Here is a 16,934-nt window from a genome sequence, read left to right as displayed (position 1 = left end):
GAGAGAGAGAGAGTTTTAGGCGTAATTTTACGTACATTCATTTGAAATATACTAATAGTATATATTCATAAAATTAGTACCCACAAAAGAATATAGTACATTGTGATTAAATCCAGTATGCAGTTTCAGTCAAAGTCCACGTGTTACCCCTGTTAATCAAATCAACGCGCGAGGTGCATCACGTGTTCCTTCCAAGATAAAGGGAAAAGTTTCGTTCTAAGTTTTCATTTCAAGTAAGGAGAACTGAAGTTTGCCTAACAATAAAGTATTCTTCACTGTTTGTGATGTTTTGATTTCTAGCAAATAGAAAAAAAGTATGTCTAACAATGAAGTACATGTATTCTACACTGTTTTTGATTTTTGATTTCAAGTAAAGAGAAAGGAAGCATGCCTAACAATGAAGTATTCTACACTGTTTGTGATGATTGATTTCAAGTAAAGAGAAAAGAAACACACTTAACAATGCAGTACTATACACTGTTTGTGATGTTTATTTTAAATATTGATATTCTGCGTTTGTGAATTTTAATTCGTATACTTAAGAAATAAAGTACGAGTTATCGTGAATGTTGCAGAATAACCTCCGAGGTCGAGAAATGTTGTTTAGAAATATAAAAGCCGAGGCGTTAGCCGAGGCTTTTATATTTCAAACAACATTTCGAGACCGAGGAGGTTATCCTGCAACATTCACGAAAACAGGAACTTTATTTCTATTCTACTAACAGCCCAGTATTTCTACATATCGTTTCTCCTATAGAGAGACGATCTAGGTCATTTTGACGGCTGTTCCGTGTAACCCCAATGGTTTTGTTAGTAATGTTTACATGTGTATCGATCAAAGGAATCACATGCAGACGACAACATTTTTCTTTGGATTTTTATTACTCTTCACTTATTCATGAAATATCTTTGAGTTATATTCCTAATATTTTAAGGGTAATTTAATACGATTATTACTACTACAAGTTATATATTTTATGTAAAAGCATGCAGTGAAAATGTGCTGGGGAGGTCCTAGGAACAGCCACATTGATCTCTTAAAAATAAACATTTGAGGCAATACACATCGTTTTGACTGGAACTAACACGTGAAATTGACATGGTTTTAAAACTTTTTACGGTTTGAAGTTGTACTTTCATTATCAGTGCGAGAAAAATAGGTATTTCTGATCTAATAATTTACTGATGACGTTCGTGGTATATTGGAGAATAATGTCCGCGGCATCTCTTTGATCTCGGCAATAACTGTAGTAGAATTCTTTTTTCTCAACAGAAATTCTCTCTCTCTCTCTCTCTCTCTCTCTCTCTCTCTCTCTCTCTCTCTCTCTCTCTCTCTACCGTTAAGACTATGAATTAAAATTTGCTATTTATTTTGAATTTGCAGAGAACTCAAGTTCTCAGTTGTATGGTACCAGTTTTAATGATATATATTATGGCTATTGTTTGCATCATATACCAGATTTCTTGTCAATTCTATTTATTTTTTTTTACGCGCGACACTCTTATCAGCATGTAAAATACACCGACTTCTAAGATCACTTGCAAGGGGGGGGGGGGGTAGGGGGGGCTGTAAAGAGAGATACGTCTCCGCGGGAAATTAATTGATAATATGCGAACGATAGACGACAGAGACAAAGAAACACATCATGTTTATTAATTGAATCTAATAATTATTCATTATTTCGTCCACCGCTAGATGGTGCTTAGGGAATCTTCATTATTTGACGTCACGGGCAAGACAATCACAATATACGGAGGCTGTTAAACAGCCTCCGTCTAAAAAGGATGTTTTTAAACCAAGTTATTATAGTATTCAAACGCTTTTGTCTGTTTCAAAAGTCATATATTTTATGTGGTCAGTTCTATGTTTGTTTAAAAAAAAAACAAATTCCTTTCTTTGTCTTTAATTATTTGACAATGAGAAAGTAATGTTCGTGAACCAGTGCAGAATTTTTATTGTACTAGATTTAAATTTTTCTTTACAGATTTTGCTTAAAATCAAGTACAGTAAAAACATTCCTTTTTTTGAAAATATTTTTGAAGATTTCACCCCTCGAAAACAAATCGACAGCCTAATAGTGATATAAAACACATGTACTCTATGTGTCAAAACCAAGGCTAGAATTTATCTCAGTTGGGTGCATAAAATACCCACGAAAGGTAAACAAATCTATAAAAAAGATAGACCCCATGAATTTTAGTGATTACACGGTAATGGTGCGATTTATACATACCAGCAATATCAATTATCAGATATTCATATGTGGCGGCGAATCCCTTCATGTTGATGTTTTGCCCGGAATGGAAGTGTACGGTCAGGTAATTGGTGCGGGACCTGATGCTAGGGACGCCTCCGTTACCACAAATAAAGGCTATCCTCTCTGTATTATTTACTCCGTCGTAAACTTCTATATAGTCCTGGTACTGGTCCTTATTGCAGCTGAAGATAGAAAATATTAAACAAAACCAATAAGGAAAAGTGTATGGCATTAGTTTCCTTTCTAATGTGGACAATAGACCAATCCATACTTTACAAAAGTTATGTCCCTTGGCGGCCATCTTTGGGGAAAACCTTATAGATTTCTCACAGTAGCCTTTGTTGTATAGAGGTTTATAACTTTGTCATTTGACATTAAAAATTCATTTTTGCTGTGTACTTTGATTGCCCCAAGATGGGACAACACATATCGAAGGAATAAATTAAATTCCAAAAGATTTCATCACAGGACGCTCAAATACTTTGTTGTTTAAAAAAGGAAAATGTTGGATTTTCCCTTTTGACCTTTGGGTTGATCCCGCAAAGGCAAACAACTTTTGCAAAGTGTGTATTGGACTATCGCCTACATGTATATATGCAAAGATATGTTATTAAGATTAAATTTTGAGTGAAAAAAATGATGTTGTCTAAAATGTGATGATTAGTAAGTAATATTTGTTCGCAAATCCGTCATTTATTGGAAAGTCACGGACTTCTGTTCAGTCATATCAGAATTTCATGAGTGTTGTATGAGAATATATGCCGATAGTTTAACTAAGAATATTATCATGTTTAACAGTTATAAAATAACATGAAATTCGAGAATTAAATATCGAGAAACAAACTAATTTGACGTTAGTAATTCAAATCTTTATTTTCTAAATTGTTATGCAACAAAAGAATAACAAATACTAAGTTCATATTAATTTCTTATTTTTCTCCTATCAAAGGACTATATATGATAAGGGCCTAAAATGGCCCCCTAAGATGAACATCATCATTTCACTATCATTCTTTGTTTTCTTAGTACAGATATATATGTGATGTGTTTACATAATATTCATTTTGGTTCAAGTGCCCACAATTTAGAAATATGACATTGTAGAGACAACCTTGTCCCACCATCTTTGCATTTTTTGCGTAAAACAGTTTGTTTTCAATCATTTTTTCCTTCCGAAAACATAGAGTGCATTCTTGAACAAATAAAATATTTCAATCAGAGATGTATCTAGCCAAGACTAATATGTGACAACAATTTTTCCCTTGTTCAAGCATGCGCTCTATATTTCCCATTCGTAAATAGATAAGAAAAATGTCAATTTTTGGCTGATTTTGATTGAACTATAGAAATGGCGTCACTTCTGACGTCATATACTGCCCGTGAGTGCAAATAAATAAAAAAAAATAGATGAAAAATATATCTTATATCAACTCTTCTAAAAAATGAGTTAACATTTTATTGTACCCGAACACTTGAAAATTGGCGAATTATGTGGGCCAAATTTAACTCTTATCATATATAATTTGATATTCCCCAGGCAAAAAAAGAGTGATCAGAATGACCAAACTAAAATGCAGATATATTGTTACAATGAATAATTAAACACTGCAGCATGATCATTGCGTGTAAATGACATTTATTCAATCTACATGTATAACTAAACGACGACTAAAATACATGACTGTATATTTCAATAATCAAATACAAGAGTGGAGACAACTCTTATATCTTGCATTAGGTCTTTGGTAACTTCAGAAATGTTATCGATCTTTGGCTTGTCCTGTTTAGCAATAATTAGAAAATAATTAAATTTTGACGTGTGTTTGGCTGTCGAATAACAGTCTAGGACTTTTCCATGCCTGAAACTGTCGATAGTTTTTGTCAACAAGAAATATAGTACACCAATCATTCGATTGCTCTCTGCATTTTGGCTTTTTGAGGGAATCATACAGCAATGCTTTGTGAGTTCAGCAAGGGACCTTAATTCGATTTTTTAAAAACAATATTTAGAGTATAATTACAAAGTGTATGTGACATAAATACAGTGTATATCACCCCTATATAACCGCCGCCTCGCGCGGAATTATTTTTGAAAGCATTGTGACAATTCACTAAAATATTGAATCATGAAAAATTATCGATTAAAAGTAATTGAACTTATGTAGACATTTGATACAGTCATAACACATAACATAATATTTGCATATACATTGTTCTTTCCCACTGTTAGTCCATACTGAGGAACTGCATTTGTTTTTTTATAATCGCAATTGCTCTGTCTGCAAAGGTGTGACTATACGATACATCATGTGTTTTTCTTCAACTCCATAAAATTGATGTATTTATAATTAAAACATTTCTTTTACTTTTAATAACATATTATTGATTCTGTTCACAAATCTGTGTGAATTAAAACAATACATTACAGTCTGAATGTTTGTTTTTGATGCAAAAGCTAAATGTCAAGGTCTAGGCTAATACAGCTAATACAGGGTATTTGCGAGTGGTAAAATGCAAATATAAGTAATAAACAACGATTATTTAATGAATCATGGAATATGTCAACAGAACAATTGCTATTCATAACGCAATGTTCACTAAATAACGTTGTTTATTCCTTAAATGTGTCGAGGGTATGCTTAAATGAGGGACCCCGATACTTTAGAGTTTTGATTAAAAATTATATCAATAAGGCTGAAAGGTCAAATAATTACCCATCAGATCTCTGGCTTAAAAGTTTGAATTTGATATTATGAGCGGCTAGCTATTGATAAGTAAAGAAAATATCAAAATATTTTGATTTAAAATTTTATTACATAAAAAACCCAGAAGATTAGATACTTACTTACCTTGTCGTGTTTCCAGCCAGCTGCAAAACCTGGAAAGTCAATTTGACAACCTCCCCCGGGCGTCCAAAGAACTGGTAACTACAGTCAGACCAGGAGGGATAGTTCTGGGGGTAGCTGGGGGAGAAGAACCTTCCTTTACTGTGAGTATCATTGCTGTGTCTATCTATGTAGGAACAAGGGCTAACATCTCGGGAAACACGGGTCATTGTGGTTTGAAACTCACCTATTTGAAAAAAAAATAGGACAAAAACGTTGTTTCTGTATTCCATTTGTAATAAATTAAAGAAAACATATCTAGTTCAATAAAAGAATATAGTTATTCCTAACTTTACCAAGCGTTTGGTAGAGAAACTCACTCGTTCTATGAAAAAATATTTCTCTATGGATCCTTTACGTAGTGAGAAATTAGTTCCATAACAACCGTATAAAAATGTTTTTGAATTCAAAATGCACTTGTGTTTAATGATGACTATTTCTTATATAAATTGATATAAATATTTTATACATCAATCAAGATGCTTTCATGTAAATAGTTTACAAAACTAGGAGAATGTTGATTGAGAAACTAACTTGAGTCTATAAAAAATAATTCCCTATGAATCAAATATACATACTGTGTTAGTGATATTATAACAATGCAAAACTTTTTAAAATGTATGTGAACTAAGAAACTGTAACTTGAATTAACTTAAACTAATAATGAATACCTTGATTAACATAACTCAATGCGAATCTTTTGTTGAGAAACGTGAATTAAGAAACTAACTTGAGTCAATGAAAGAGTATTTCCCTATGAATCCTTTATACGGATTCGAAATAACCACGGACTCGGTGTGGAACTCTAGATGTATACTCCTGCCGCGGGAGTAGAAGGTTTTCTGAGGTAGACTGGACTTATCACCACACAACTCATACTCGTGTACACTATTTTCGTTAACTGCTGCCTGCTCATCTAGATATAATTTGAGGAAATCTTTACACCTGTAATAAAATCTCTGAAACTTTCATTCTGCTTGACCAATATTTTTGAAAACAAAAATTCTTCATAAAAGAGTTATTTTAAAAAAAAAAATCTGAATGTAAAAAGTATAATTTGGTTGCTTTCTAAGGAATTAACCCTTAGAAAAATGAAAAAAAAACCCCAAATAATGTAGATGCATCGATATGAAACGAGTATTATTATTTTTAATTTCAGTGGGCAGAACAAATCAGTCTTAGTCTTAAAATTAGTCTAAACAAATGTACTAAATATACCCCATTTATCAATAAATCAGCATATTTTTTTTTTCAAAATTTAGCTTCACATCATGTAGGATTGTATCCTTTTATAAATTGTTTTTTTCTGTCAGGACTTACAAAAAGTACCATAAAAAATCACACCAGATTAGAAGCTTCTTTATAATATTAAAATTGAAGTTTTTCTCTTATATGATATAGTACATTAAATGAGAATTAAATGCCTTACGTGTTGTTTTCCTTTGGCCGAAGATTGAAGTCAATAAAAGTAATCTCCACCGTTTCATTCATGTCCCCAATGAATGAAAGTAGTATGCACACGATGCCCCTGGGGTAGTTGGGGGCCGTGTTGTAGTTTGGGGAGTGGAAGGTCAGGGCGCCTCTCTGTCCAGTGCTCTGATATACGACGCAATCACATCCTAGGTAAGAATAAAAATACACTGCTTGAAGATGGCGTCAGTTCATATAAGTAACAAGAGCTTTGTCTTATATATGATGAAAGGTTGTGTTGGATGACACTTTTGCACATTTTTATTGTGATGTAGCAAATTTAGTTACTAAGTGAACTCTCCGTTTTTCTTACAACATACAGTTACTTATATATATATGTTTTTTTTTACTAATTAACATTAATACTCTAAGCCATATACAAACCTGTTTGAAAGAGATAAAAAAGGAAATGACAAAAAGTGTTAGAATGGACTTGAAAAACAGTCAACTTGGTAAGTTTTTGTTTATCATATTTACAGAAAAAAATATATGTGGTAGATATATAAAATTCACACAGTAATGAATTGATTTCCAGGAAGATATTTGCATTATTTGTTTTACCTCTTTGTTTCGCATGCTCGTCGAATGAGAGGCAACCCCTCTCGGCGTCTGATGACAGCGAAAACAAACGAAGCAAATATGACTGTTAATACGAATGTTTCACGATATTGTGTCTTTAAACAATGTTCCTTAAAATAATCAAATATGTTTTGAAAGTTTGATTATAAGAAATTTGTAGATGTCATATCATCATTAAGGAGGATTGATGGCAAACACATTATCGACGAGGTTTGCCTTTAACATTGACATAGAATATTTTAGGTAATAATCTTTTATTTATTCAAGAAAAAAATCACATATTTTTGCATAAAAAAAATTGAATTATTTTCATATCTTTAATCAGAGCTCTTTGTTGTAAGGAGATCAAACAAGTCTAAAAAAAACCACAACCATCCAGCCCCCTGTAACGTACTATTTCAGTATCATCTTTATTGTGTCGGCTGAGATAGTATTGATTTAGATAAGAGTTGCTCTTCTTTGAGCCAATAACTAGTTGATCATGAATATCTCCATTAACATATAAGACTATTCCTATCACTCATACGTCATATAAAACAATCCCAATAAGTGGAGTGCAAAACTTAAAATCAAAAGGAAGCAGATTGACATTTTACCGTAAGGATGATTCAAATAGATAAAAAATGCATCATTTAATATCATTTTAAGACTAAAACTCAATATAGGCCTCACCTTGCGAATTTAAAACTCATTACTTTCCAAATCACTACGACTTTAAAATGCAAGGAATATAAAAATATGTTCAGTTACGTTTATATCATTTACGATCAGATAGAAAAATGAGCAAATTAATAAAATTATTCATTATTACGAGTGTGGGATATTGAAATTCCATCGAAAGGAAACGATTTACAGTCGTCGCATACATGTACATCCAATTCAAACACACGGGGAAATATACATTAAATTTCAATATATAATATACTCATTAAATATTGAAACATACATGTAGTATGTACAATATGTACAATATGTATGTTTAGATGTATGGTGATATGATACCGAATAAATCTCTCGAACAATATTAGCTAGCTCTTGTCTTATAAATGTTCTGCATATGAAAGAAAATATTCTAATCAAAGTACCGATAGTATTGAAAAGCGCTGACCTAGCTTGGTTTTAAAGGAAATTTACTTTGTGCAAGCTTAGAGAGAATCAATTTGAGATTTCTATATTTCAGCCTCTGTTTAGGCACTTTATTCATAATCACGCGAACCCCTTAAACTGGTTACCAAACCAGTTGAAATAATATATATTTCTGCTAATTGGGGGCGGTTATATGATGCACCGGAAGTAGACGTCTAACGACAATAAAGCGCTTAGCTATGCTTTGCGCTTTAAAAAACCATGTTACTCTTGGCAACAATTGGGAGCATTGGTTTATTTTTAATTGTGACATTTCTGGTACTCGACAGTAAAATGATACCGTTTGGTTGACTTTATATATCTTGATGAGAAAAATCTTAGAAAAATTAGTCTTTATGTATATTAAGTGCTAAATTGTGCAAGAATTGTTGCCTGTTTATATGTTTGGATGCAAAGATTGCTTGGGTCTCGACAATTAAAGGAAGAGCTGGAGAGAAAAAAATAACCAAAATATATATCTCCTGAATTTGTACACAGTTACTGATTTAGTGATTGTCTCTACTGGGTTATTTTACAGTTTGATCTATTTGAATAATTTAATAGATTCTGAAGTATGACAACCTAATTCAAATCAATTAGCTGCAATTGTGATAAACTTAAGGTTGTAAGACTTCAAATGCATTTGAAACATTAATTTCAGCACTGCAATAGTGGGTTAATTCAATTGAATAAGGAATATATTAAAAAAAGAACCATATTCATTTTTTGCAATACTTTTTTTTAATACGAAGGGAATTTAATGCATTCCTCAGACCACACGTCCGATCTAAATAAACATTAAGATAAATTACATTTTAAATTACTTTTGTTCGTAATTCATCTTTATAGGATATATCAAATCGAATTTCACCTTTAAATAAATACAATAGCTACTCAGGTTAAACGAAATAATTTTAAGTTCAAGTGAACTATAGCCGTTATTGAAAAGGGGAAACATTTTCAACCCAATTCATAAAAGTAAAATCAGTTAATTCTAAATAATTTCGTTTTCCACTTATGTTTTCCTTCATAAATAATAAACTGTGTATAATTTTAAAGTTTAGGTGGCGGACTATATGTTTTAGCGCGTCTTCTCATCATGATCACATACGTCAGTAAACCAAAGTAAGTCTATAGGGCGTTACAACCCAAAGTACAGCGTATCATCAACCTTTTCACACCTGCAACAGACTGCTAACTGTAATTGTTTTGAATTGACTCGATTTTTTTGGGGGGGGGGTGGGGGGCGGGATGGGTTGTTTTCATGTTTGAGACTAGAGACCAAAACAAAATCATCTCTTTTATCCTACAGCTAACAATATTTAAAAAAAAACATAACACAGAACTACATGCGTTTTTTTGAATTAGGTGTTTTTGCCTTAAACAAAGAAAGTAGGTTTCAATGTAACAGGTAGTGTGTGTCAGTTTATCGACTATTATAAAGCAAAAAATGAGCATTTATTCTACAAATGATTTTTCTACAAAAAATGAAATGTGTTTTTGAAAGTACATTATACATGACCAAATATCTTTTGGGTGTTATATAAAACAGTCAAAACTAATTATTTTGACTTGTATAACAGCTAGTGCTATTGTTGATAGTCTTTAGATTGTTCGACAAAACAAAGCCAATCAGAGCTAACAACTTATTCCGTGCGGAGCTCCAAACCGGCGGGAAATGATTTAGCAGACGATTGATCCCCTAGACGCGGGATCAATACCACGGGGTAAATGTAGTGTAAATATATCTGTGTAACCGCTGACAATGTTGTTATAAACTCGGTGCTCACTAGAAAGCGAGGAGACGAGAAGAAGACCTAGAACTCATTAAACGTCGTAATGAAGGGACAAAAAGTGTTGACTAAGCCATTGAGGCGAAAAACTGGATTCCTTCCGTAGGGAAATCCAGGAAGTGGTTCCGAATAGAGCCGGCAGTGATTTGTTGTTGTCAGCCGTATCACTCAAATAACTTTATGTAAATCTATGGGTTAATAGCCATTCCTTTCAGAGACAATAAGATGTTGTTTATAGGTTACATCTTCATATCAATGAACTGAATGAATTTATTAATGATGTAAGCTAAATGTTCCCACCAATTTATTCTCCATTTTTTTTCTTCGTAAGAAAATTTTAGGTTTCTGCTGTAGGGCACCGGCGCTTAAACTTTACAAGTCGAAACACTGTGCCATTTAATCAACACCATCAATAGGTCTGAATGGCAAAACCCAGCTAATCAATCATGAAATTTTAATCAACATTTACAAGTGACTTTTCATCAAACTGAAATTTAAACAAATGGCACAGTTTTATTATGTGCAGTTTAGTATTTAAGGTCAGGTCAAAAGACTTATTTGTAAATTTGGTAAGGTGATATCTTGTGTTTTGTTTAGTTCTTAACTCTTTCTTTAACATAACATGTTCATTTTATAAATTGGATTAAACTCAGTTCATTATGTTCTAAGAGTTTCAAAATCACTTGTTACTAGGTGTTTGTTAGTAATGACTCTCTTTACCTACATCAGCATTTTTGTAATTCAGAAATGAATTCTATAAAGAAATACGACAGACTAAATAAATTACAATCTGATAGGGACTTACTAGGTCCGATGAGATCAACAGATAAAAAGAATGTTTGGAGCAGGAAAAGTGTTTGAAGGACATTTTCAGTCATCTGAAATGAAAAGGGTTGAATAATTATTGACAATAATAATGATAGCTCAACATCACTTAGAGTATTAACATTTTGAAGAAAAATGTTATCTTTGACAAACAATCGTCCTATATTTAAGTAAAAAAATATTTTGAATATGTAATTTCATGAAATTGAAGCACTGTACCAGAGCTACACAATGTCAATATAATAAACATATGATAATTAAATGATGATGATTATATGATAAGAAAATATAACTGATACCAATCATGTAAATATAATGCACAGCAAATAATGAATATAACAAAGATTCAAGAAAATTAGATTGTTGAAATCTGATTATAGTTTTTTAAATTTAACAATTTAGGAAAAGCCCATGCACTCCGTGAATACGCTCAATAGTTCAGAGTGTTCAATAAGCATTTATTAATTTACTATTAGTATATAAAAGAAATACTGGCCCCGTTAATTTTTGCTCTTTTAGCCATCATTATCAGTGGGCGTATTAAAAACTTAAAGAATTCCAATGTCTCAAATGGTCCTGATTAAAATAAACCCCATAAAGATTGAACAGAATTCAAGGGGTTGACATTAACTTCTGACTCTGACATTAAGTTCTAGATCTGACAACACCCTAAATCATTCTTGGAATCTGTGGTTGAAGTATAAAGCAGATGGATCCCCAAAAATATATCGATAAATATATTTCACAGAGATCTAATAGGATCGCGACCTTTTTAAGGTCATTATACTCAGCATTATTGTAAAGTAGGAGTCAGATTGGGCCAAAAGAAGAGTAAATTAATATAAAAACGGGATTTCAAAATACCATGTATGATGTAAGCCGATGACTTAAACATTTGATTGAAGTCACTATAAAACCTTTTTATAGGCACGAATTATGTTAATTTGAGAACAGTATGAGCAAAGGTAAAAAGGTTTGAAAAAAGGATTTTACATTGAGTTTCGATATGACATCGACCTCTGATGTAGATCCATGGCTCAAGGTAATTGTTTATTGGGAGAAAATGTATAGCTCGGACAAGGATTTTACACAAAAGTCTGCTTTGACCGCAACTTTTTACGCAGAAAGCTAGATAAAACTAAAAGGAGCATAGCCACTATTTTGATCAAATTCTTTTTTTATATTATTATTTACAATGCTTTAGGAGTGCATTTCTAATAATCAAATAAATTCGAGAGTCATACGTAGAGTTATAAGCAAGATAAATGGCTCACAGCTCTTTGTCATGTAAACAAGGCTCGTGTCCTATTTTTTGTTTACATAGGTTCAATATACACATATACCTGATTATATATTTTTATATAATCTATATTTTTATTCATTTTGGGCATAGATAAAAAAATTCTTTAAGTTTCAATTATTCATTTTAGGTTTAAACTAAAATTTTCACTTAAATATTCAAAATGTATACAAACGCTTTGTTTACATAGCAAATAATTGCAAGCTCTGTAACTCGCTTACAACTCTACGAATGGCTCTCATATTTTTGTTGCCTATCAAAAATGCCATTACAATCAGAAAATTATTTTTTGACCAAAATCATGATTATGCCTCAGAGTCTATATAAGAATTAAAAAAAATGTCTATGCTGACGGACAGACAGATGGACGAAGAGACTGATACTTTGGCAACTATTATTACCTTCAGTACAGGGACTTTTATCATTTGGAGGGAAAAATGTTTTTAAAGTTATTTTTACTTAAAGTATTTCTAGCGACTAAATTTCTGCTTAAAAAGTATACATCTATATATTTATGTTTACCTACCATTATCCGGGTAAATATAAGCAATGGTTGTTTTTATTTCCTAAACAATAATGAATTTACCTCACAGTAATTGATTGTACATGTATTACCATAATAACCAAAATTAGTGTTCCTAAAATTCTTGAGACATTAGTTTTGCTTTTTAACAATTTTTCTCGACATTACAATGTACTTATTTTGTCTACTTGATAACAGGAAGCAGATATTTTTTTGTTCGCAAATTGTATCTAATGTTTGCAGTTAATTCGTTTTCCCCAACACTTAAGGCCCCTGTTGGCTAGTAATCGTTGTTTTCACATTATAAGTTTCTCATTCCAAACACATTTTTTGAAATTACTGTTTACGTAAGGTAAAAACTGTAAAACTGCAAACAGACAACGGACGACAACGAATACCAACAAAGCAAAACGTGCAGAATTATGCAGATAATTTGCAGTATGCAATATGCATCCAGAGTGATAATTGTTTGTAACGAAATTTTAGTTTAAAACGTTTATATAATAAATGCTTTTGGCTATTTTCGAATTCATAATCACTTTAGTGCATGATATGTGCATGAAAATGCTTTCTTGTCAAAGTGTCTTTGCTGATTTTTTTCAAAAGATGTTTCTTATCTGTATCCATCATTCCAGTATAAGATATTGGCCAATTTGTCCCCATTCATGTAGTATACATATTACTCTTCGGCAAATACTTTAAAAAATATCAGTTGACTGGATTTTACACATCTTTTTATAGTTTATTCATATACATCCATATCCAATTTAAAAGAAAGGTAGATTTTGGTTCTAAAGTTGTACATTCACTTTTTTTCCTCATAATTCGCAAGATTTAATTAAAATCGATGACGATACTTTGAAGTGATTTGAACTAAACATAATAATTATTTAAATGCCAATTGGGTAAAAAACCCAACAAATATCAAGTCAACATGTCAAGAAAACATCAGGCACACAGCCACACCTGATGCAGAAGTCGGATCAAGTTTAAATCACCCTTCTCTGACGGAATCTCATTTATTTACTAGGCATTTCTGAAAGCTATTAGGGGGAAAGCAGTGTGTGTATGCTTTTTTGGCGGTATTCTGGAGATGCAATCAATCTTAAAAAACAATGATCATCATAGCCCTGTCACGGCTAACACAGAGAGAATCAATATTTCTATTACAAAGTTTTCCCTCTCTAGTTCCAGTGCAACAACACATAGTTCGTGTTAAACAGTTTTTAATCCGAGTGAATTCTTTTGTCTTAAATGTCGTTTGTTAATGCATACACATTTCCATTTCCTAAATACTGCATCACTGGGGTATAGTTTTACAATGTGTTTCCCTTTTTTGTAGGGACAATGCAAATATTTCTCGTTCTTTGGTTATATTTTTGCATAACATATTCTATCATGTATCACTTTCAGAATCCGGCATTTGTTCTACAATGGAGCTTAAATTTTCTTTCTTTAAAGCTTAGTTTTATACATAGATTTGGAATTCTGAGGAGTCTTTTAATTAGTAGTCAAGTACTTTTTTGACCTCTGAATTTCAGAATAGTTAGAGCAACTCATGAAAACAACTAATTTCCACCGAAACATCGGTAAGCAATTCTTAGCTGTAGGGAATAAGACATGGAGTAAAACTATAACAATTCTGAATTAAGTCTTCATTTAAAAGTACTCTTGAGAGAAATGACTAGAAAATAACGAGAAAACATCTCTAACTCGATGAGGATAATTCTGATAATTTAGCACACTAACTAAAGAAAATTCGATATTTTCAGCATGTATTCATCGGGAAGATATCCCTCAAGGGGGTCTTAAAGACACTAGGTTATTCCTTATTTGACAATGAAATAGTTCATTTTTTCTTTCTACCCAACTTTATGTGTGGAGACGGAATTTCGTTGTCTGAATGACATATATCTTATAGCGACATGGATTTAACCATTATTTATGGTAGATAATGTAGACATTATCAGTCTCCATCTAGAAAAAGATACAGATCAATATACTTATATAGTGATAAATGTCCTTAAATTATCTTGTACCTCATTATAAGACTTGACAAGTAATTTCCTTTACATACATGTAGCATTTTTTTACGTTTAAAACCAGACACATTATCCATAAGGTCTGGTCACACATATATAAAAATCAAGCTGAAGAAATCTATACAATATTGAAATAAACATGTACATATATATGAGACCAATCTTGAAAAAAAAAACCAAAACAAACAAAACTAAATATCTAAATTTGATTTAGCTATTTTAAGTTACATATCTGTTTTGAGGAACACTTTACCGTAACGACATTCACTATAATGTTGAAACAGTTTACAATGAAAATTCACCACATGAATATCCACAATATTGCTTTATGAATTTTTTCTCACAACAGTGATTCTCTAAACCCTCTTTTACGATCTATTCATCACCATACATCCAACGGATTGCTTTGATTTTTCATTTTGGTTCATATATCGCAATCCAACACCAAAATGTCTGTACAGCAGACCATTATGGATATCTGCGGGCGATGCTTCATATCTCTAGAGGAAATAGTAAACATTAAACCAGCATTGGGAACTGTACAGAACAATTAATATAACCAAAGAACCACATTCTTGGTGCACCATAATAATAAAGAACGTTCATTTCTTATTACAAATGTTTATTATCGATGAATGATTAATATGGGTCATGCATCATTCTTTATGTCTATTTCTAAGATGTTTAGTGTTCAGATAGTCACTTTTCTCGATACTAATAAACGTATAGAATACAATGTTGCTTTTAAAATAAAGATTTACCCTTTGCTGTTGCTACGCAAAAACCATCAAAGTCATTGTATTGTGTGCACAGAATTTTTTATCCGTATATACCGATTTCATAATTCAATTGATCTTTCTAGAAATTATTAACAAGTCTTTTACATGTAATCCAGCAATAATGATCATAGATAAAATAAACTAATGAAAGAATGTTGTAAGAGAAAAAAAATGACTGTTAAAAATCACTGTTATTAAGAAAAAATATTTGGTTAAGAAATAGAAATAAATAAAAATATTATTCAGCAATTGAGTAAAAAGGCGGCTGCTCTTTGTGGAACCTAGATTTGTCACTTTTATGTCATAGCCCGCTATTAAGGTGATTTGATTTAGACGTGGCGACGTGAAACAGAATTGATTTACGCTGGCGTCACCATGGGACCGCTGCTTCTGATGACGGAACCAAATCTGATTACGACCGTATTCTGATATTATTATGAATGTCGTTACTAAGTGTTAATTAAATCATTTTCATATCGAACAAAATAGTACCATTACAGGAAATGATTTTTAATAGTTTTGTACCTACGCGCATACATAGAATAAGATTTATAGTTTTCTACTTAATGGTTTGGGATTTCAATCCTTAACGTTCTGATAACAGCTAAACGTTATTTGAATTACTAATGCCATGCCACATACATGAATGTTAGTTGCCTTTTTTTATCGTGATACATATTCGATAAACAAACCAAATGGTTTTTAAGAAGAAGATTTGAAAAGATTAACTCTATATATTCCTATGTAAAAATTCAATGAAATTTCATTTTTTTTTTAAAACTAAGTATTAATCGTTGTATCTTTTGTTTTTGCAATTTAATAAAAGGGACATTTTACATATAACCACGAATTTGATATCTACCTAAGCTGTAGATGGTGTTCTGATATACCATGCTACACCTAGTTAATTAAATACTAGTACCTAATTATATCGATTATAAATATATCATAATGATTGTGTCTTAAATAAGGTATGTATATATACGTACTAGTATGTAAATACATCAAAGATTTGATGTTGGTAATGACAACTTGAAGATGGAAGTTAACGTACATGTTAACCTCCGCACCATCACATATTCAGCTAAACAAATTCAAAATATGTGTAAATTAAAGATGAAAAAAAATCTTCTTTCAACTCAAAATATTTGGTCTTTTTCATTCGAATAATAAATTACACTAAGCCTTAATTACATTCAAAATTATTAAGCCCCAACAGTGAATCATGCAGCTTACGGAACAATGTTAAACCTCCATCCAAAAACTGAATTTTGTGGTAATAGGCAAAACAGAGAGATTGAATAAAACTAGGAGAAAATAATCAACATTAAGAATCACCAATCGTTCCATCAGAA

At 31.7% G+C, this 16,934-nt stretch overlaps 1 protein-coding gene across 6 annotated transcripts in view; it reads right to left on the bottom strand.

Moving 5' to 3' along the window:
- Positions 1-16,934, bottom strand: part of LOC128185749 (suppressor of lurcher protein 1-like) — a 59,382-nt gene that overhangs the window by 14,992 nt on the left and 27,456 nt on the right. For 3 of the 6 annotated variants that reach the window (XM_052855402.1, XM_052855401.1, XM_052855403.1), the window contains 6 exons: positions 10,916-10,988; positions 7,175-7,222; positions 6,573-6,762; positions 5,874-6,088; positions 5,108-5,330; positions 2,235-2,440 (listed from right to left, as the gene is read on the bottom strand). In XM_052855402.1, the coding sequence (XP_052711362.1) occupies positions 2,235-2,440; positions 5,108-5,330; positions 5,874-6,088; positions 6,573-6,762; positions 7,175-7,222; positions 10,916-10,988 (955 nt within the window). The remainder of the gene's footprint in view (positions 1-2,234; positions 2,441-5,107; positions 5,331-5,873; positions 6,089-6,572; positions 6,763-7,174; positions 7,223-10,915; positions 10,989-16,934) is intronic. The other 3 variants (XM_052855405.1, XM_052855404.1, XM_052855406.1) reach the window with 1 other exon arrangement.

The sequence above is a fragment of the Crassostrea angulata genome, chromosome 5 (genome assembly GCF_025612915.1).
Source record: "Crassostrea angulata isolate pt1a10 chromosome 5, ASM2561291v2, whole genome shotgun sequence".
NCBI lineage: Eukaryota > Metazoa > Mollusca > Bivalvia > Ostreida > Ostreidae > Magallana > Magallana angulata.
The sequence above is the reverse complement of the archived record's forward strand: the minus strand, read 5'-3'. Positions and strand labels throughout refer to the sequence as shown.